General features: G+C 45.2%; 1 protein-coding gene across 5 annotated transcripts; it reads left to right on the top strand.

Annotated features, from left to right (window-relative positions):
• Positions 1–5,254: 5,254 nt before the first annotated feature.
• eef1db (eukaryotic translation elongation factor 1 delta b (guanine nucleotide exchange protein)) lies at positions 5,255–19,156 on the top strand. 5 transcript variants are annotated; one of them, XM_046353485.1, is made up of 10 exons: positions 5,255–5,322; positions 5,840–5,849; positions 10,297–10,417; positions 10,626–10,697; positions 11,258–11,314; positions 13,711–13,795; positions 16,177–16,286; positions 18,130–18,333; positions 18,498–18,692; positions 18,908–19,156. In XM_046353485.1, the coding sequence occupies exons 3-10, from the start codon at positions 10,301–10,303 to the stop codon at positions 18,944–18,946; spliced, it is 879 nt and encodes a 292-aa protein (XP_046209441.1). In that variant the 5' UTR covers positions 5,255–5,322; positions 5,840–5,849; positions 10,297–10,300; the 3' UTR covers positions 18,947–19,156. The 5 variants fall into 5 exon arrangements, with proteins under 5 accessions (XP_046209441.1, XP_046209440.1, XP_046209442.1 ...); XM_046353484.1 differs by lacking the exon at positions 5,840–5,849; XM_046353481.1 differs by lacking the exons at positions 5,255–5,322; positions 5,840–5,849 and adding an exon at positions 8,487–9,853.
• Positions 19,157–20,683: the final 1,527 nt, after the last annotated feature.

Below are 20,683 nucleotides of genomic sequence, written 5' to 3'. Positions count from 1 at the left end.
ATTTGATTGGAGTCCACACTGCGGGGCAGGTACAGGATGGCAACAACAACTGCCCGAGTTACACCAGGAACGCACAATCCCTCCATCAGTGCTCAGACGGTCCGCAATAGGCTGAGAGAGGCTGGACTGAGGGCTTGTAGGCCTGTTGTAAGGCAGGTCCTCACCGGACATCACCGGCAACAATGTCACCTATGGGCACAAACCCACCGTCGCTGGACCAGACAGGACTGGCAAAAAGTGCTCTATATTTTTATTTATTTTTATTTCACCTTTATTTAACCAGGTAGGCTAGTTGAGAACAAGTTCTCATTTACAACTGCGACCTGGCCAAGATAAAGCATAGCAGAGTGAACAGACAACACAGAGTTACACATGGAGTAAACAATTAACAAGTCAATAACACTGTAGAAAAAGAAAAAAAAGAGAGTCTATATACATTGTGTGCAAAAGGCATGAGGAGGTAGGCGAATAATTACAATTTTGCAGATTAACACTGGAGTGATAAATGATCAGAAGGTCATGTACAGGTATAGATATTGGTGTGCAAAAGAGCAGAAAAGTAAATAAATATAAACAGTATGGGGATGAGGTAGGTAAATTGGGTGGGCTATTTACCGATAGACTATGTACAGCTGCAGCGATCGGTTAGCTGCTCAGATAGCTGATGTTTGAAGTTGGTGAGGGAGAAAAAAGTCTCCAACTTCAGCGATTTTTGCAATTCGTTCCAGTCACAGGCAGCAGAGAACTGGAACGAAAGGCGGCTAAATGAGGTGTTGGCTTTAGGGATGATCAGTGAGATACACCTGCTGGAGCGCGTGCTACGGGTGGGTGTTGCCATCGTGACCAGTGAACTGAGATAAGGCGGAGCTTTACCTAGCATGGACTCTTCACTGACGAGCCGCGGTTTTGTCTCATCAGGGGTGATGGTGGGATTTGTGTTTATCGTCGAAGGAATGAGTGTTACACCAAGGCCTGTACTCTGGAGCGGAATCGGTTTTGGAGGTGGAGGGTCTGTCATGGTCTGTGGCGGTGTGTCACAGCACCATCGAACTGAGCTTCTTGTCATTGCAGGCAATCTCAAAGCTTTACAGGGAAAACATCCTCCTCCCTCATGTGGTATCTTTCCTGCAGACTCATCCTGACATGACCCTCCAGCATGACAATGCCACCAGCCATACTGTTCGTTCTGTGGGTGATTTCCTACAAGACAGGAATGTCAGTGTTCTGCCATGGCCAGCGAAGAACCTGGATCTCAATCCCATCGAGCACATCTGGAACCTGTTGGATCGGAGGGTGAGGGCTTAGGGCCATTCCCCCCCAGAAATATCCGGTAACTTGCAGGTGCCTTGGTAGAAGAGTGGGGTAACTCTCTAAATCTCACAGCAAGAACTGGCAAATCTGGTGCAGTCCATGAGGAGGAGATGCTCTGCATTACTTAATGCAGCTGGTGGCCACACCAGATACTCTGTTACTTTTGATTTTGACCCCCCCTTAGTTCAGGGACACATTATTCCATTTCTGTTAGTCACATGTCTGTGGAACTTGTTCAGTTTATGTCTCAGTTGTTGAATCTTATGTTCATTCAAATATTTACACATGTTAAGTTTGCTGGAAATAGACGCCGTTGACAGTGAGAGGACGTTATTTTGTTGCTGAGTTTAGATGCCCTTTTTTCAAATATTAAAATTTAATTTCAGTTTACTTCCTGACTGCCTTCAATTGGAATTCACCCAACCTCACCTGTTGGGTGTGTCTCTCTCTGTGTGTGTGGCTCTTAACTTGCCTAATGTTAATTTTCTTTCTATATTCACTTTTTTCCCCCTCCACCCCCCTCAGTCGATGTCCATCACTGTATTTGCATTTGTGAATCTATTGCTCTACATACTTGTGTGTGTGCGTTATGCACAGTGCACAGGGCTAACATTCACCTCTGTTTTCATTGACCCACTGTTACTAGGCCGTTAACCCACTGTTCCTAGGCAGTTAACCCACTGTTCCTAGGCAGTTAACCCACTGTTCCTAGGCCGTTAACCCACTGTTCCTAGGCAGTTAACCCACTGTTCCTAGGCCGTTAACCCACTGTTCCTAGGCCGTTAACCCACTGTTCCTAGGCAGTTAACCCACTGTTCCTAGGCCAGTTAACCCACTGTTCCTAGACCAGTTAACCCACTGTTCCTAGGCCAGTTAACCCACTGTTCCTAGGCCAGTTAACCCACTGTTCCCTGGCCGTAATTGAAAATAAGAATTTCTTCTTAACTGACTTGCCTTGTTAAATAAAGGATAAAATAAAAAGAATAGCAGCACCATACCTGAAATCTGTGTTGCAGCTGATTTAACTTCTACCAATCCCAAAAAAACAATAATCAATTGAAGGAATTCTATTCTGCTCTTTACTTGTCAGAGACACATCCTGACGCATTTCTAGACAATCTGGACATCCCCTGCCTCAATTCAGATGAACAAACCAACATGGATGCCTCAATAAGTGAGGATGAAGCTACTCTGACAATCCAGCCCCTGGGCAAGATGGCTTCCCTATTGAAATGCATAAAGCATACTCCTCTAAATGATCCCCTATTCTCAGGTCAATGTACAATGAAATCCGTTCTAGTCAGAAACTGCCACAGACACTTACCCAGGCGACCGGGTTGAGTGGGAATATCTATTTACAGAACTAGAGAAATTTGGGTTTGGCCCGTCATTTTGTACTCATCCCCAGTGGTTTTCGTTCTCACCAACAATGTTACCTCCAGCTACTTCCCTCTCCACAGGGGGGCGGGGTGTTTTTATCCCCTTTCCTATTTGATATTGCTATCGAGTCTCTTGCTATAGGATTAAGGGGATATTGAGGGGCAACATAACTCACAAGGTGTCCTTATATGCAGACAGTCCTCTTTTATACAACTCTAACCCAGTGGAGTCCATACCCTATCTCTTGGACATGCTACAAGGTTTTGGGACATTCTCTGCTTATAAATTAAACCTAACAAAAAGTGTGCTCCACCTCATTAATCAGTTAGCAGAAGGAATTGGGCCAATTTCCCATTTAAGGTGGAGCATCAGGTCTTTACTAATTTGGGGATAAAGGTCACACGCTCATTTAAGGCTCTGTTTAAACTTCAAAACACTCTTGGAGCGCACTAAGCAGGATTTCATACGTTTGTCGTCTCTTCCCATTTCATTAACAGGTAGCATTAATTCTGTTAAGATGACTACCTCGGTTTTTGTACTTTTTCCAAATGATCCCCATTTTCCTGCCAAAGTCGATGTTCAAGCAACTGGACAGCTACATTTCCAACTTCATTTGGAATAAGTCAAATCCACCAATGAGAAAGGTGTATCTAGTGAGACCTAAGCCTGCCGCCTTCCCAATTTTTTACACTACTACTGGTCAGCAAATACAGTGGGGAGAACAAGTATTTTGATACACTGCCGATTTTGCAGGTTTTCCTACTTACAAAGCATGTCGAGGTCTGTACTTTTTTATCATAGGTAACTCTGGATAAGAGCGTCTGCTAAATGACTTAAATGTAAATGTAAATGTAAACTTCAACTGTGAGAGACGGAATCTAAAACAAAAATCCAGAAAATCACATTGTATGATTTTTAAGTAATTAATTTGCATTTTATTGCATGACACAGGTTTTTCATACATCAGAAAAGCAGAACTTAATATTTGGTACAGAAACCTTTGTTTGCAATTACAGAGATCATACGTTTCCTGTAGTTCTTGACCAGGTTTGCACACACTGCAGCAGGGATTTTGGCCCACTCCTCCATACAGACCTTCTCCAGATCCTTCAGGTTTCCTGCTTGTCGCTGGGCAATACGGACTTTCAGCTACCTCCAAAGATGTTCTATTGTAAGTGCTATTATTGTGAAGTGGAAACGTTTAGGAGCAACTGAGGCTCAGCCGCCAAGTGGTAGGCCACACAAGCTTATAGAACCAGACCGCAGAGTACTGAAGCTGTAATGCCTAAAAATCGTCTGTCCTTTGGAAATGACCTGCATATCTGCAGTTATAAAAAAATGATAATGCAATATATCCATTTACAAATACAAATCAAAAAGTGTTTGTGGATAGTGAATTACATTTGGCATGCTATTGATCCCATAGTGGTGCGCCTCGCGACACCTAGCTCACGCAAGGGAGAACTGCAAGCCCGCTGGAGCGAAACATACAGTCTCCCGATCGTGCGGGGTAGGCGAGGTCCACGATTCTGAAGGCTATAACCGGGAGGGTTTCGGTTGATTGACATGTCATGCAGACAACTATGACCAACCATCAGCGTTGCAAAACTAGTAGACTAAACCGAGTATCGCCAAAATTAGTACACTGTCACTAGGACGCAACCCAAACGAGATGGCACAAATCACACCGAGTGGGAGGACAGCAGAGCACCTTGATGAAGAGGCTAACTGCTCCGAGCTATTGAATATCTGCGGGTATGCTTATGCACTTATGCACTCCAACATGTAGCTCTTATAAAACGATCCTCTCTGGAATGAGCAGAGAAAATGAAGAGGTGGAAGTAGTGCCCCGGTACACTGGACTAATCTGAAATTACTCAGAATGTATCCTGCCGCGCGGAAGGATACCCTATTGGAGTGATACAATATAGTGCTACATAAATGATACAGCAAATTCAATCTAGCTTCCGTTTCCGCTGAAAACTGGACGAGGAAAGTCCGCGCAGCCGTTTTCTTTTACGTCTGCTACCGATAGGTTAGCGTGGTTCAAACAACCCTAATGATTGGTTGACAAATAGTGCCTCTCACAATGCAGATGATGGCTGCATGGTGCGGTTAGTGAGAAGCAACTGCAGCGACTTCATCAAAAACGGATCTTTTGATCATATGATTTATGTAAAGTGCGTGCAGTTGACATGTCGTCGCAAGTCTGACGATTTTTATAACTATAATGCCACACACTTTGAAAGGTGGTGACAAACCATGGTCAATGTATTCAGCCTGCTGGCGAAATCATTTATGATTTAGTTCTTGATTCTGTCATGAGCAAGTGCAGTAGGAACATACCAACCCGAAATAAAACTGATGTACAAAAAATAATTAAAAACCACATCATTAATACACTGTTCTGGACATTAATAATATGTGGATTAAAAAAATACTATTTTCAGCGTTTGAGTGTAAAACAACCCGTTGTTTAAAAGAACAGCCCCCCCCCAACCCCCCCCCCCCCCCCCCCCTCCGGTTCACTCGCGTTTTATTCTCCCACTCGTCACTCTTTCTGTTCTAGGCTCCCAGCTGAACAATCGCACGAGGACCACCGGCCCGGTTAAACCACCGACATACAGAACAGTAAGTAACTGACAGTTCGCTTTTCGAGCCTGGGGATTCTGGAGAAATGAACACAGGAGTCGTTAGTCGACTTGTTTGGTGGGAGGGAGAAATCATGTGAATGTCTAAGAAAAGCGAAATGTCGTGGAGCCATGATGGGCGCCCGGGACCGGGCCGACCGGATAAAAATGAATGTCTACATAAACTGAGATACTGAAGAAATATTACAAAAAAATTCAACATTTCAGCGAATTCGTTGCTAATGAATATAGACGTGTATATAGGCTTTACTTTGTCACAACCTGCCTCGATATCTTGAGAGCGATTGAAGATGTCGACGCTGCAGTGGCAGTGCGAGCTGGTGACCTGAAATAGTTACATTGTAACACCGATCAAACAAAGGAATAGCTCCGCGGTTGATACAATGTTGCTGTTAATCAGCTAATGACAAGCTAGAATGTGTTCCTGTTTCTTGTCACCGTTTACAATACGATAACCTCTAATAGTGTGCCTCTGTCCCCTTTTCTATGTTCTCAAGAATTGGAAAAGTGAGTATGATTCCGACGTGTAGCCTAACATGAGTCAAATGTGGTTTAGGCTATTGATTATTCCTCTGACATACGCAACGATGCAGTCTTTATAGCCTTTCCCACCCCCACACGGTCCCACTCCAAAGGCAGTCATTGAATGAATACCTTAGATTTCCTCTCACTCACACGTTGCTCCGTGGGGAAGATCCAACAGGAAGTGAAGGCACTTTAGACTAATTATGAAGCTGCCACCATTTAGGCTACTGTAAGCATACTGTACACGCCTATACTGTACCCTATTCCCAAACGTGTTGCTTTTCTGCTAGGTCTGTGTGGCGTATTAGGCTATAATGTTTGTTTGTTTGTTCATGGCTGGTGGCTGCTGAATGGAACAATCTAATCACGACAGTTTTTGGTCTTATTCTCACCAAGGAAGGTGAGTTACATAGGGTTTCATATAGGCCACCAATAGACACACCTGTAATGCAACAAAATCTTTTTCTGAATGGTGAATTCATCAGGATTTGAATAATAGTCACAAAAATATATTTTAAAATATGATTTAAGGCACATTGCTCAGCAATAGTACAGCCAAGTTTGATATTAGTAGGCCTAAAAACAATTGGGGGGGAAACAAGGAAATGTATTTCCTGTTTCACAATGCTACTGTATGAATCATGAATGTTGCATGGATCGTCCTCCTTCATCAAAACCACAGCTGCATCCCGCACTGCTAATGACTGTGGTTGGTTATGTTGTGTAGACATACTGTATGGAATCTATGATTCTCTTTCTATGCAGTGTACACAGAACCCACAGGATTTGTCTCACATGGCACCCTATTCCCTTTATAGTACACTAATTTTGACCAGAGCTCTAGCACTATAAACGGAATAGGGTGCCACTTGGTCCGCTCCACAGTGCGAGTTGGTCTCACCTGCATTAGTTCTGACTAAGCATGCCAGTGCTGTTACTGTTATCACCACCACTACACAAAACATCATTCATTCACCAAGGCTGCCCAGTAACCTTGCTGAGTGATCATATTACATGCTTTGCCTTTTAAGGTTATGCAGAAACCTTTTCAGTTCGCATGCAGAATTTGCATGTTGGTATATGCTGTCATTATTGCCATTTGCTTGTAATGGTCATCTTTACAGTTTCAACATTTCAACTGGGTGGGACTTTCTATCGGTTTAAGAGGCACCACATAATTCTATCCAGGTCACCAGGAGGACTCAGCCAATGAATTATACTCCAATTGGTTCGTTCATCCCCCCTCCTCTCCCCTGTAACTATTCCCCCAGGTCACATAATTCCATCCAGGTCACCAGGAGGACTCAGCCAATGAATTATACTCCAATTGGCTCGTTCATCCCCCCCTCCTCTCCCCTGTAACTATTCCCCCAGGTCACATAATTCCATCCAGGTCACCAGGAGGACTCAGCCAATGAATTATACTCCAATTGGCTCGTTCATCCCCCTCCTCTCCCCTGTAACTATTCCCCCAGGTCACATAATTCCATCCAGGTCACCAGGAGGACTCAGCCAATTAATTATACTCCAATTGGCTCGTTCATCCCCCCCTCCTCTCCCCTGTAACTATTCCCCCAGGTCACATAATTCCATCCAGGTCACCAGGAGGACTCAGCCAATGAATTATAGTCCAATTGGCTCGTTCATCCTCCCTCCTCTCCCCTGTAACTATTCCCCAGGTCACATAATTCCATCCAGGTCACCAGGAGGACTCAGCCAATGTATTATACTCCAATTGGCTCGTTCATCCCCCCTCCTCTCCCCTGTAACTATTCCCCAGGTTGTTGCTGTAAATGAGTTCTCTCTCAATTTACCTGGTAAAATAAGGGTACAACAAATAAATAAAATGAGCAAGCATTACATAATACCTGTTCAAACAACACACTCCAGGGGGCAGTAAATCACCAACCGTGGTTTAGTACCTGTTCAAACAACACACTCCAGGTGGCAGGATGCACCCTTTCAGTTTGTTTACCAACTCGTAGAGGTAATAAAATAAGGAAATAGCCTCAATGGCGCTGCCCATTTTCTCGCAGACTCCATAATGGGAAAGATACTATGTTGTGTCCTCTACCTCTATGTAGACCTGACTAGAAGTAGTCCAGATACATGCTGGTTAAAGGGGTGTTTATCTACTATGGGTGGCCTCAGAAGTCTGAGAATCACAAGAACTCCAGAATGTAACATTGGACATTAGGAGTTGTGTTCGGAGGGCATGAAATGGGAGTAAAATTTGGCCTATATTACTTAGTGTACTTTGAATACTTTTTGTTCTCTTGTTTGTGTTCTTCAAACACAACCAGTGAAGTGGACATCATCCATCGTTCAGTTCATTTTTCATCATCTATTGGTCTGCTTGATCTGGTTCTTTTCACATTCTTTTCCGCTCTCTTCCTTTCCTGCATGCCTAAAAGCATTCTGGGATTGGTCCGTTGAATTCTCTCTTATCTCTGTTAAACAGAGATTCGCTTCGTAAGTAAAATTTACAAAGATACTAAAATTAGAAGGTATTTAAAAGACTATAATCTATATGGATCAATCTGTCTCTCTAAATTCCTCTCTGTGTAACTAACCCTCTGGCATGTCCCTGTCACTCTCTTTCTCTGCTTCGTATCAAAGATGATGCCTCAAAGGAACCCCTTGTGTTCAGCAATGGATCAGTCCGATCCTGATCTCCCTTCCAGACGCTGCCAGGTGGACTGTACCACTGAGGTGGCAGTGGAGGGAGGTCAGAGGAACAGGGGTGGTGCTGCTTCGTCCTCCCCAGAGAGTAGCAGTGTGAATGGAGACGGCAATGGGAAACGCAGTGGGAAGAGGCGCCGTCGTCGCAAACGCTCCGCTCAACCCGATAACCGCCCGGCTCCTGTTGCCATGATGACTCCACCACCTGGCCAGGAGAAAGGGGAGGAGCCCCAGCTTTGCCAGAAGGGCAGTAGCCACATCTCTCCCGACCCTGCTCCTGACTCCCCCGGCGCGGTCCTGCTCGGCCTGCGGTCTGAGTGTGGTTCAGTGTGGTTTGACCGCAGTGTGTATGAGCAGGCTGAGAGTCTGTATCAGTGCTGGTTGGCACACTCTGCCAACGGGTCGATGACACGGCCCATCGGCTCACCCCCAACCCTGACGACTGACAACCACCCCGCCTCCCCTCAACCCTCACTATCACCCTCACCCCAAGCCCTGAACCACCCCAGCAACCATCCACCCATAGTTGCCAAAGAGCATTGCATTGTTGCAGAGCCACTGCAGCCAGCAGCCCCAGAATTCCTAGCCCTCCCTGCCAACAGCCCCAGCACACCAGCCACGCCAGATGAGGGGTACCTGTCCCTGGCCCAGACCCCCCAGGCAGCCTCCACATCTCCACTGACCCCGGCCCCTGGCCAGCCAGTGAATGGGCTTCCCTGTCTCCCCATGGAGCTACTGAGGGACGTGTGGCTGGAGAAACCTCTCTACGACCGGGCCGAGGCAGCCTTCTACCAGAGCCTCTATGGAAACAACCGCTCTCCCACCGGCAACAACCTGGGTGGTGGAGTTTCCACCTCACGTACCAACCCCAACGCTCCCTCAACCTCCAGAGGAAGTGGAGACCACCCACAGCGTCTTGTTGAAGAAGAAGAAGAGGAGGGGGAGGAGGAAGAAGTGGTAGAAGAAGAAGCCGTGGTCTCACAGGGGAAGCTCGAAGTCTTCCACGCTCTGCGCACCATTCAGGAGGAGGAGGAGCCTGCTGACGTCGCACAGGAGGAAGGTGGGGCCATGTCGATGGGAGGAGTCTGCTACTTCCTGCATCCAGACAGCGAGAGGGTTTGGCTGGAGCAGAGACGCTACGAGGCAGCAGAGAGCCGTTTCTACAGTTACCGTCAGATTGTACCTGCTGAGTCAACAGTAGCAGACAGAGAGGAGGGGGCTCGTGGGCAAGAAGATGCTGTGGTGTCGGCAACATTGTTACCACAACCGTCATCGGTCGCCTGCACCGGCCCTCTGAGGGACAAGTATGACCCATCCCAGGAGACTGGACCTCTACAAACACAACCAGCTTCATTTACTCCTTTTTTCCCCCCTTATTTTTGGTGTTGTCTGTGTCTTGATTTGGTTCAGTTGTTTGTTTCACATCATTTATTAAACTTTGTTTGGCTCATTTGTCTCTTTTGTTTTATTTTGTTTTAGATGTTATCCTTTTCCATTTAATTTTTTTGCATGCTTGATTTATTTTACTCAATGTTAGTGGTTTTCAAAGATGTAGCTTTACTTCTAAGGATGATGTTAGTGTGGCGTTGACGGCGAAAGAGAAGTGGTCTTGTCTGTAAATAGTGGAACACAGATGGTTAAAACAGAGGGACACAAGCTTTCTGGTGGACTGAATGTTACTTTACTAACCATTTGTTATCCTGTCTCTCTCTGCCTCATCTCTGTGCCTCTCTCTCTGTCCGTGTAGCACCATGAGTTCAGCAGTAGACTACTTTGTCCAGGAGAAGATCTGGTTTGATAAGCCTCGCTATGATGATGCGGAGAGACACTTCTACGAACGCATTAACAGCACCTCACACCCAGCACAGGTAGGTAGAGGGCGTTTCTTTTAGTTTGTGTGTGTGTGTGTGCCAATGCCATCCCCCACATTGTCGGTCTTTTCCTCACGCGTGTCGCCACCTGATATCCATTACCGCATTGTTGGGAAGCAAGAAAGGCGTTTCACTTAAAACTTGGATACGTCTCTGGTGTGTGTGTGCCTACATCCTGTCAGACCTGGTCTCCTGTACCCTATAGGAGCTGGGAGCCAACACCATCCTGCAGGACATAGCCCGGGCCAGAGAGAACATCCAGAAGTCCCTAGCAGGAGTGAGTATAATATAAACCCATCCAACCCTTCATACAATACATATATCTCACATGATCTGTTTTTAAAGCTGCACTGGAAGTAAGATACTTTATTAAATGTAGTTTTACAGGGACAGTGCACACCATTACTGTAAATATGCCAGTTTTAGCCAGCCGGCTAGTTTTCTACAGAAGTCCCTGTATGTTTAGTTTCTGTTACATGGTCAAAGACACACACACACACACACACACAAACGTGTAAGCAAGGCTGAACCAGCTATATGTGACCACACGGCTAAGGCTACATGTCACGGGGAAACGCAAGGTGTGGGTACTTTGACTCTGAACTGCTGCTGAGAGCATTGAATATCCTGGGTCGTATTCATGAAGCAAGATTTCTTGTATTGCTGGCTAGCTCTTAGTTTCTCTGATTCCTCTTTAGACCAACCCTGGCTATACTTTAACTTTGCCTGATCCTTTTTTGTAGCTTTCTCTCTCTTTCTGCTAGTGACCCTTCTGCACCTCCAACCTCATTCAACTCTCTCCCTCTTTCCCTTCCTCCTTCCCTCCCCGCACCCCAGCTGAAGAATTCGCTGTTACCTAGCAGAGGCTTTGATCAACCCCAGAACCCCCATCCTGTAAGTGTCCCACCCTGTGTGACAGTAGCTAGACCCCCCCCCCCCCGACTGAGAGCAATGTCACAGACTTGTGCACACACTCACACAAACAAACAAACAAACAAACAAACCCAACCACCCTCCTTCATTCTCCCTGTATGATGGGTCTGCTTCCCTCTCTGACTCCATAGTCTGCCCTGTCCTTGGCCACCCTCCTTCATTCTCCCTGTATGATGGGTCTGCTTCTCTCTCTGACTCCATAGTCTGCCCTGTCCTTGGCCACCCTCCTTCATTCTCCCTGTATGATGGGTCTGCTTCTCTCTCTGACTCCATAGTCTGCCCTGTCCTTGGCCACCCTCCTTCATTCTCCCTGTATGATGGGTCTGCTTCTCTCTCTGACTCCATAGTCTGCCCTGTCCTTGGCCACCCTCCTTCATTCTCCCTGTATGATGGGTCTGCTTCTCTCTCTGATTCCATAGTCTGCCCTGTCCTCAACCACCCTCCTTCATTCTCCCTGTATGATGGGTCTGCTTCTCTCTCTGACTCCATAGTCTGCCCTGTCCTTGGCCACCCTCCTTCATTCTCCCTGTATGATGGGTCTGCTTCTCTCTCTGACTCCATAGTCTGCCCTGTCCTTGACCACCCTCCTTCATTCTCCCTGTATGATGGGTCTGCTTCTCTCTCTGACTCCATAGTCTGCCCTGTCCTTGGCCACCCTCCTTCATTCTCCCTGTATGATGGGTCTGCTTCTCTCTCTGACTCCATAGTCTGCCCTGTCCTTGGCCACCCTCCTTCATTCTCCCTGTATGATGGGTCTGCTTCTCTCTCTGACTCCATAGTCTGCCCTGTCCTTGGCCACCCTCCTTCATTCTCCCTGTATGATGGGTCTGCTTCTCTCTCTGACTCCATAGTCTGCCCTGTCCTCGGCCACCCTCCTTCATTCTCCCTGTATGATGGGTCTGCTTCTCTCTCTGACTCCATAGTCTGCCCTGTCCTTGGCCACCCTCCTTCATTCTCCCTGTATGATGGGTCTGCTTCTCTCTCTGACTCCATAGTCTGCCCTGTCCTTGGCCACCCTCCTTCATTCTCCCTGTATGATGGGTCTGCTTCTCTCTCTGACTCCATAGTCTGCCCTGTCCTTGGCCACCCTCCTTCATTCTCCCTGTATGATGGGTCTGCTTCTCTCTCTGACTCCATAGTCTGCCCTGTCCTTGGCCACCCTCCTTCATTCTCCCTGTATGATGGGTCTGCTTCTCTCTCTGACTCCATAGTCTGCCCTGTCCTCGGCCACCCTCCTTCATTCTCCCTGTATGATGGGTCTGCTTCTCTCTCTGACTCCATAGTCTGCCCTGTCCTTGGCCACCCTCCTTCATTCTCCCTGTATGATGGGTCTGCTTCTCTCTCTGACTCCATAGTCTGCCCTGTCCTTGGCCACCCTCCTTCATTCTCTCTGTATGATGGGTCTGCTTCTCTCTCTGACTCCATAGTCTGCCCTGTCCTTGGCCACCCTCCTTCATTCTCCCTGTATGATGGGTCTGCTTCTCTCTCTGACTCCATAGTCTGCCCTGTCCTTGGCGACCCTCCTTCATTCTCCCTGTATGATGGGTCTGCTTCTCTCTCTGACTCCATAGTCTGCCCTGTCCTTGGCCACCCTCCTTCATTCTCCCTGTATGATGGGTCTGCTTCTCTCTCTGACTCCATAGTCTGCCCTGTCCTTGGCCACCCTCCTTCATTCTCCCTGTATGATGGGTCTGCTTCTCTCTCTGACTCCATAGTCTGCCCTGTCCTTGGCCACCCTCCTTCATTCTCCCTGTATGATGGGTCTGCTTCTCTCTCTGACTCCATAGTCTGCCCTGTCCTTGGCCACCCTCCTTCATTCTCCCTGTATGATGGGTCTGCTTCTCTCTCTGACTCCATAGTCTGCCCTGTCCTTGGCCACCCTCCACTGAGCTTACTCTCTCTCTAGGTGGTGCTGAGATGGACACTTGTTTCTTTGGTTTTTGAAGAGTTGTGATTGGTCAACTTCAGGATTCTAATATTTGGACACCTCCATGTATAATGCTCCAGAGGGGTTACCTGGATTTCCTGAAACTTTCCTCTGATCGTCACCATGACAACAGACTCTAAAGTACCTTTTTATTCCTGAGTGAGACAGCTTTGCATGAGCTGCAATTGTAGCTGTTGTTGTCCAATCTGTGCCTCTAGGTGATGGTGGTTATTTACGTGTACAGGTGATATAATGTGTTGCTCATTCTATTCATGTCTGCCCTGTCTCCTCAATTGGTTGTGGTGGTACCTGAGTTTAGCCACTAGAGTTCGCTGGTGATATGCTTATAGGGATATCCTGACACTCTTTCGTGTGTGTGTGTGTGTGTGTGTGTGTGTGTGTGTGTGTGTGTGTGTGTGTGTGTGTTCAGAGTGCAGCTAATGGGGCAGGAGATCAAGGCGAACTCATCACACGGATTAAGAGCCTGGAGCTAGAGAACAACAGTCTGAACCAAGGTGTGTGTGTGTGTATACTGAACAAAAATATAAACACAACATTTTAAAGTTGAAATAAAATATCCCCAAAATGTTCCATACACATAAAAATGTTGTCCACAAATTTGTTTCCATCCCTGTTAGTGAGCATTTCTCCTTTGCCAAGATGATCCATCCACCTGACAGGTGTGGCATATCAAGGAGCTGATTAAACAGCATGATCATTACTAGGGATGCATGATATATTGGTGAACATATCGGAATCGACCGATATTAGCTAAAAATACCGACATCAACATCGGCCCGATGTCTAGTTTAACACCGATGTTAGAAGCCGATGTCAAAGCTACTGTGCATACCTATATAACGTAGGTACATGACGTAATAATGGCACATGCTAAACGTGTAACACAGCATTCCTAGCTCACACAATGTCTCCTGTGTGGATCGAGCAGTCAACAAGTCGAGCAGTCATTTGAAAGAGTACGTTGTCCTTGACAATCAACCGTTCTGCACTGGTACACACTACCAAGTGCGCTATTTTTTTCAGATGTTGCCCTACCGGAGTTAATAATAGCTTCACTGCTGTTAGCTTCACAACATGCCTACTATGGAAGGCCGGTTGGGTCTTTACACGTCAAAAAGATACAGTAGCACTGTCAAAGCTGTACAAAAGTCTGCAAACAAGCAAACACCGGCCACAAACGATGGGTTGACACTACTGGTAATAAAGCATCATTTGTTCAACCGCAACTTCTGGAGTACCTAGCTAGCACCAATACAACCAGCCCGAAAACAATGACCAGTAGAAACTGCAGTCATTTTAATTATTCTTAGCTATGATTTAGGAATCCTTGTGAGTACGTTTTCGCTAGGTTGCCACTTGTTGTTCGCCTATTGAAATTGAACTCAAGTTCATGAAAATAAATAGCTAGCCAGCTACTTAACCCTGTTGCCCAAAGCGACCATAATAAGCAGCCAGCTTCATCTGTCTAGTGAGGCTCGACCGGACTGAGTTATGTGTTGTGAAGCTAGAAACAATAAGGATTAGGCACAATAGTGGAATTTGCAGTTTGCCTTCAAAATAAAAGTGTCATTGACAGTGATGCAAATGACACATAGCTATATAGTTAGCTAGCTATTGAAACAGATTGTTCTTATTGGATAGTTTTATTTGACCTATCTTTCTAAACAAAGACCCAAACGGCGTTCCATAGAAACCCTGGTTGAGAATGAAACGACTGAACAAATTAACCACCAAACAGCACAGCAAGTAAGTGAAAGAAATAGGATTTGATAATGTTTTACTGGTAATGGGGACATACGTAAATGCCAACAAAATAACTTTTTGTGTGTGTGTGTAACCTTTTATTTAACTAGGCAAGTCAGTTAAGAACAAATTATTATTTACAATGACGACCCGGACGACGCTAGACCAATTGTGCACCCCGCCCTATGGGACTCCCAATCACGGTCGGATGTGATGCAGCCTGGATTCGAACCAGGGACTGTATTGACACCTCTTACTGAAATGCAGGGCCTTAGACCGCTGCGTCCGTGTGTGTGTGTTAACTATATAACTACTAGAATGCTTAAGGCAGCTAAAATTGTAAATATCAGGTATCGTTTTTTTTTGGCAAGGAAAATATCGGATATTGGTATCGGCCAAAAGTGTAATATCGGTGCATCACTAATCATTACACGTGCGCCTAGTGCTGGGGACAACAAAAGGCCACTAAATGTGCCGTTTTGTCTCAACACAACGCCACGGATGTCTCAAGTTGAGGGAGAGTGCAATTGGCATGCTGACTGCAGGAATGACCACCAGAGCTGTTGCCAGAGAAATGGAATTTTAATTTCTCTACCATATGCCGCCTCCAACGTCGTTTTAGAGAATTTGGCAGTACGTCCAACCCGCCTCTCAACCACGCCAGCCCTGGACCTCCACATTTGGCTTCTTCACCTGTGGGATTGTCTGAAAGCCACACAGCTGATGAAACTGATGAAACCGAGGAGTATTTCTGTCTGTAATAAAGCCCTTTTGTTGGGAAAAACTAATTCTGATTGACTGGGCCTGGCTCCCAAGTGGGTGGGCCTATGCCCTCCCAGGCCTACCCGTGGCTGCGGCCCTGCCCAGTCATGTGAAATCCATAGATCAGGGCCTAATGAATTAATTTAAATTGACTGATTTCCTTATATGAACTGTAAAATCATTGCAATTGTTGCATTTTCATATTTTTGTTCAGTGTATGTATGTGTCCACATGTATAGAGATCAAATTACCCTTCGAAAATGTTACTGAAAGGTGTTTGTTTCCCTATTTGTATACAGAATGTCTAATCTGTATTACAGATGATATAACTAGTCTGTAATCTTACTGACTTCCTTTGTGTGTGTTTAAGTGGTGGACGACCTGCGGTTGGCTCTGTCTAAATTGGAGTGTCGGGTAGCGGTGCTGGAGAAATCACCGTCGCCAGCTGCAGCCCCAGTCTCTGCAGCCCCCTGTACAAATGTAAGTCCCTCTCGCTCTGGTCCCATGTGGCTTACTCGGGAAGAGCATGGTGCGCAATGTCAAGGTTGTGGGTTCAATTACCCCAAGGATTACCCCAAGGATCGCATACACATACTAAAAATGCATGCACTCACTCTAGTCTGTCGCTTTGAATAAAAGACTGCTAAGTGGCCATTCTTTCGACAGATGTCATTCTTATGGACTATTTTCAGACTAAGCCTTCTGACGTGACACAAAGCGGCATATATTTTTATGTCTGCCCGTGTGTGGTACCAGTCAAAAATTTGGGCACACCTTCAAGGGTTTTTCTTTATTTTTACTATTTTCTACATTGTAGAATAATAGTGAAGACATCGAAACTATGAAATTACACATATGGAATCAAGTAGTAGCCAAAAAAGTATTCAACAAATCAAATTATATTTTAGATTCTTCAAAGTAGCCACCCTTTGCCTTAATGACAGCTTTGCACACTCTCAACCAGCTTCACCCGGAATGCCTTTCCAACAGTCTTGAAGGAGTTCCCACATATGCTGAGCACTTGTTGGTTGCTTTTCGTTCCCTCTGTGGTCCAACTCATTCCAAACCATCTCAATTTGGTTGAGTTCATGTAATTGTGGAGGCCAGGTCATCGGATGCAGCAATCCATAACTCTCCTTCTAGGTCAAATAGCCCTTACACCACCTGGAGGTGTGTTGGGTCATTGTCCTGTTGAAAAACAAATGATAGTCCCACTAAGGCCAAACCAGATGGGATGGCGTATCGCTGCAGGATGCTGTGGTCGCCATGCTGGTTAAGTGTGCCTTGAATTCTAAATAAATCACTGACAGTGTCACCAGCAAAGCACCATCACACCTCCTCCTCCATGCTTCACAGTGGCAACATGCAGAGATCATCCGTTCACCTACTCTGCGTCTCACAGACACGGCGGTTGGAACCAAAAATCTCAAATTTGGACTCATCAGACCAAAGGACAGATTTCCACCAGGCTAATGTCCATTGCTCGTGTTTCTTGGCCCAAGCAAGTCTCTTCTTCTTATTGGTGTCTTTTAGTAGTGGTTTCTTTGCAGCAATTCGACCATGAAGGCCTGATTCACGCAGTCTCCTCTGAACAGTTGATGTTGAGATGTGTTTGTTACTTGAACTCTGTGAAGCATTTATTTGGGCTACAATTTCTCAAGCTGGTAACTAATGAACTTATCCTCTGCGGCAGAGGTAACTCTTCCTTTCCTGTGGTGGTCCTCATGAGGGCCAGTTTCATCATAGCGCTTGATGGTTTTTGCGACTGCACTTGAAGAAACCTTCAAAGTTCTTGAGATTTTCCAGATTGACTGACTTTCATGTCTTATAGTAATGATGCACTGTTGTTTCTCTTTGCTTATTTGAGCTGTTCTTGCCATAATATGGACTTGGTCTTTTACCAAATAGGGCTGTCTTCTGTATACCACCCCTACCTTGTCACAACACAACTGATTGGCTCAAATTTTTTAAGAAGGAAAGAAATTTGTGGAATTAACTTTTAACAAGGCACACCTGTTAATTGAAATGCATTCCAGATGACTACCTCATGAAGCTGGTTGGGGGAATGCAAAGAGTGTGCAAAGCTGCCATCAAGGCAAAGGGTGGCTACTTTGAAGAATCTCAAATATGAAATGAAATGTGTTATTTCATAGTTTGTCTTCGCTATTATTTTACAATGTAGAAAATAGTAAAAATAAAGAAAAACCCTTGAATGAGTATGTGTATACAAACTATTGTCTGGTACTGTAGAAATATGAGTGTGTATTTTAATATATGAGTGTGTATTTTAATATATGAGTGTGTATTTTAATCTTCTCTTCAGGGAACCTCTGTCCAGCAGCAGAAGACCAGCCCCCCAGTGGAGGATGAAGATGATGATGATGATATGGACTTGTTCGGCAGCGATGAAGAGGAGGATGCAGAGGCTGAGCGACTCAAAGAGCAGAGGCTGAAAGAGTATGCAGAGAAGAAGGCAAAGAAACCCACCCTCATCGCAAAGTCCTCCATCCTATTGGACGTCAAGCCTGTATGTCAGAGCTTTTCCTAATACTTTCGCCAATCACTATACAGTATTTTTTTCAAATTATGAATGGAATTTTGGTCTCTTCCTCTGTGTGTTTGTGTTCCTGACATTAATATAATCCCATCCCTCTCTCTATAACCCACCTCCCTCCCTCCCCTCTCTTACAGTGGGATGATGAGACAGACATGGCTAAGCTGGAGGAATGTGTGAGGTCTGTTGTTGCTGACGGTCTACTTTGGGGTCAATCTAAGCTTGTTCCTGTGGGTTATGGTATCCGGAAGCTACAGATCCAGTGTGTTGTCGAGGACGACAAGGTCGGGACAGACCTGCTAGAGGAGGAGATTACAAAGTTCGAGGACTTTGTAAGTACAGGCGTACACACACACACACACACACACACACACACACACACACACACACACACACACACACACACACACACACACACACACATAATCCTTCGGGGGTCCACAATGAAATCTAAAAATGTACCTGACACACTTTGTACAGGTTAGCGTTCCCAAATTAGAAATGCTTATGTACTTTATCTTGATGAATGTTATCTCTTGTTCTGCAGGTCCAGAGTGTTGACGTAGCAGCCTTCAACAAGATCTGATTCTGACCTTCTTCCTTTTCATCGGGCCCGTCCCACCTGGCACCCCACTCACTGTGTCGTGCTCTACTTTAAGCCCTATGAGCTGTTCAAAGGTAGTGCACTATATAGAGAATAGCGTGTCATGTGGGACGTAACCATGTTCCCAGTCCGTCCCTTGCTGCTGTTTGTGTCACTCATGGTTAATAATAAAGAGCTTTTGGTGCACTTTAACTAGTTTCTTGTCTGTCTCTCTGTGAGTATTAACACAGTTATGCAGCCACGTGGGGATCAATAGTAGGAAATAAAGGGTCAAATGTATCCCCTAAATGCATGAGTTAGCGGCAAGATATATCAGCCATTCTCTTTATTAAGAGAAGGCTCTGGACCACTTTACCAAATCAACTGTTCTTACATTGTGTCCATTTCTGTATTCAAACAAGGCTAGGTGATCACTAGTGGATGTAGAGTTTTATTTGTGAATTATTATGAAAGTTGACAGCAAAACGGCATACAGTAGAAGAAGTTATAGCTATACGAATGGGTAAAATGACTGGGATTTCCCAGCCCGTTCCTTAGTCTGTAAACTCATCCATCTCCTGCTAACATAATGATCATTCATTGTTCTGCAACATCTTAATACTTAAAATAATTAATTCATACTTATAATAATCTGTGTAACCGTGGGGCTTTGCTACATGCTCTTTCTCCTTTTGTCCCCACAGTGGATCACAAACCAAGATAAAAACAGAAGGTAGAAATCCTCAGGGAATTCAGTCTTAACCGTATGGAGGAGTTTGTTAACAGAAAAATGGTGCCTGTTCAAGAAGGAAAGATCAACAGGGATATTTTTCACATTATCGATGGCATTTGAGACATACTCATGGATTTTGTCAGCTGTGCTCACATTGGCAATTTGAAGTGACTCAAAACCTATTGTCACGCTCGTTGTAATGAGTAGGCCAAGGTGCAGCTTGCATAGAGTTCCACATATTTTAAATAAATCGAAACTCAATTAGCACAAATGAAACGTGATGCTACTGGTGTGCACACAGGCAACTAAATGTAGACAAGATCCCACAACCAGCAATGGGCAAAATGGCTACCTAAATATGATCCCCAATCAGAGACAATGAAAAACAGTGCCTCTGATTGGGAACCATATCAGGCCACCATAGAAATATAATTCACCTTGATGACCCACCCATAGAAATATAATTCACCTAGATGACCCACCCTGGTCACTATCATGCCCCAACCAACATAGGGCGTGACACCTATTTGTCAGGGCGTGACACCTATTTGCATATCTTATTCAAATCTGTGCTTTTTCCTGCAGTCTAAACAGCCAAAACGCAAATGGAATTGGATATTTCAAACCAACTTCGTAGGTTGTTCATACAAATCTGATTCCCAGCCATGTGACTTTTGTCTGATTTAGTTTTTAGACTTATTTGGGATATCTTGTTGCTTGCTAGCTACTCTGACAGTTTGACAAGAACGTGGTAGCTAACTGGTTTGTTAATAGTTTACAAACTAATTGGTAAATGTGCTAGAAAGCTAAACAGCTGCTGTGGCTAGCCAAAAATGGTTTTGAAAGTTGTATCATCTTGTCCTTTGAGAATTTCAAAGTGTTCTTACACTATGATTGTGAACATTCAAAGCAACTGGGGAAACGTCCAGGGCAGGCATTATTGTCACCTTAGCTTGCTACATAACTTCTGAGTGATAGGAAGCACGAGCACCACCACCACTCGGCCT

Source organism: Oncorhynchus gorbuscha, linkage group LG06 (assembly GCF_021184085.1).
Source record: "Oncorhynchus gorbuscha isolate QuinsamMale2020 ecotype Even-year linkage group LG06, OgorEven_v1.0, whole genome shotgun sequence".
In the NCBI taxonomy this organism is placed as follows: Eukaryota; Metazoa; Chordata; class Actinopteri; order Salmoniformes; family Salmonidae; genus Oncorhynchus; species Oncorhynchus gorbuscha.
Note: the sequence above shows the minus strand (reverse complement) of the source record. Positions and strands in the feature narration are given on the sequence as shown.

Bases quoted from the DNA above. Each gene is read 5' to 3' on its own strand.
- eef1db (XM_046353481.1), top strand. From the start codon at position 8,487: ATGATGCCTCAAAGGAACCCCTTGTGTTCAGCAATGGATCAGTCCGAT. The intron at 10,698-11,257 runs GTGAGTATAATA...CCCGCACCCCAG, and splicing joins TCCAGAAGTCCCTAGCAGGA to CTGAAGAATTCGCTGTTACC. The intron at 16,287-18,129 runs GTAAGTCCCTCT...TCTTCTCTTCAG, and splicing joins CTGCAGCCCCCTGTACAAAT to GGAACCTCTGTCCAGCAGCA.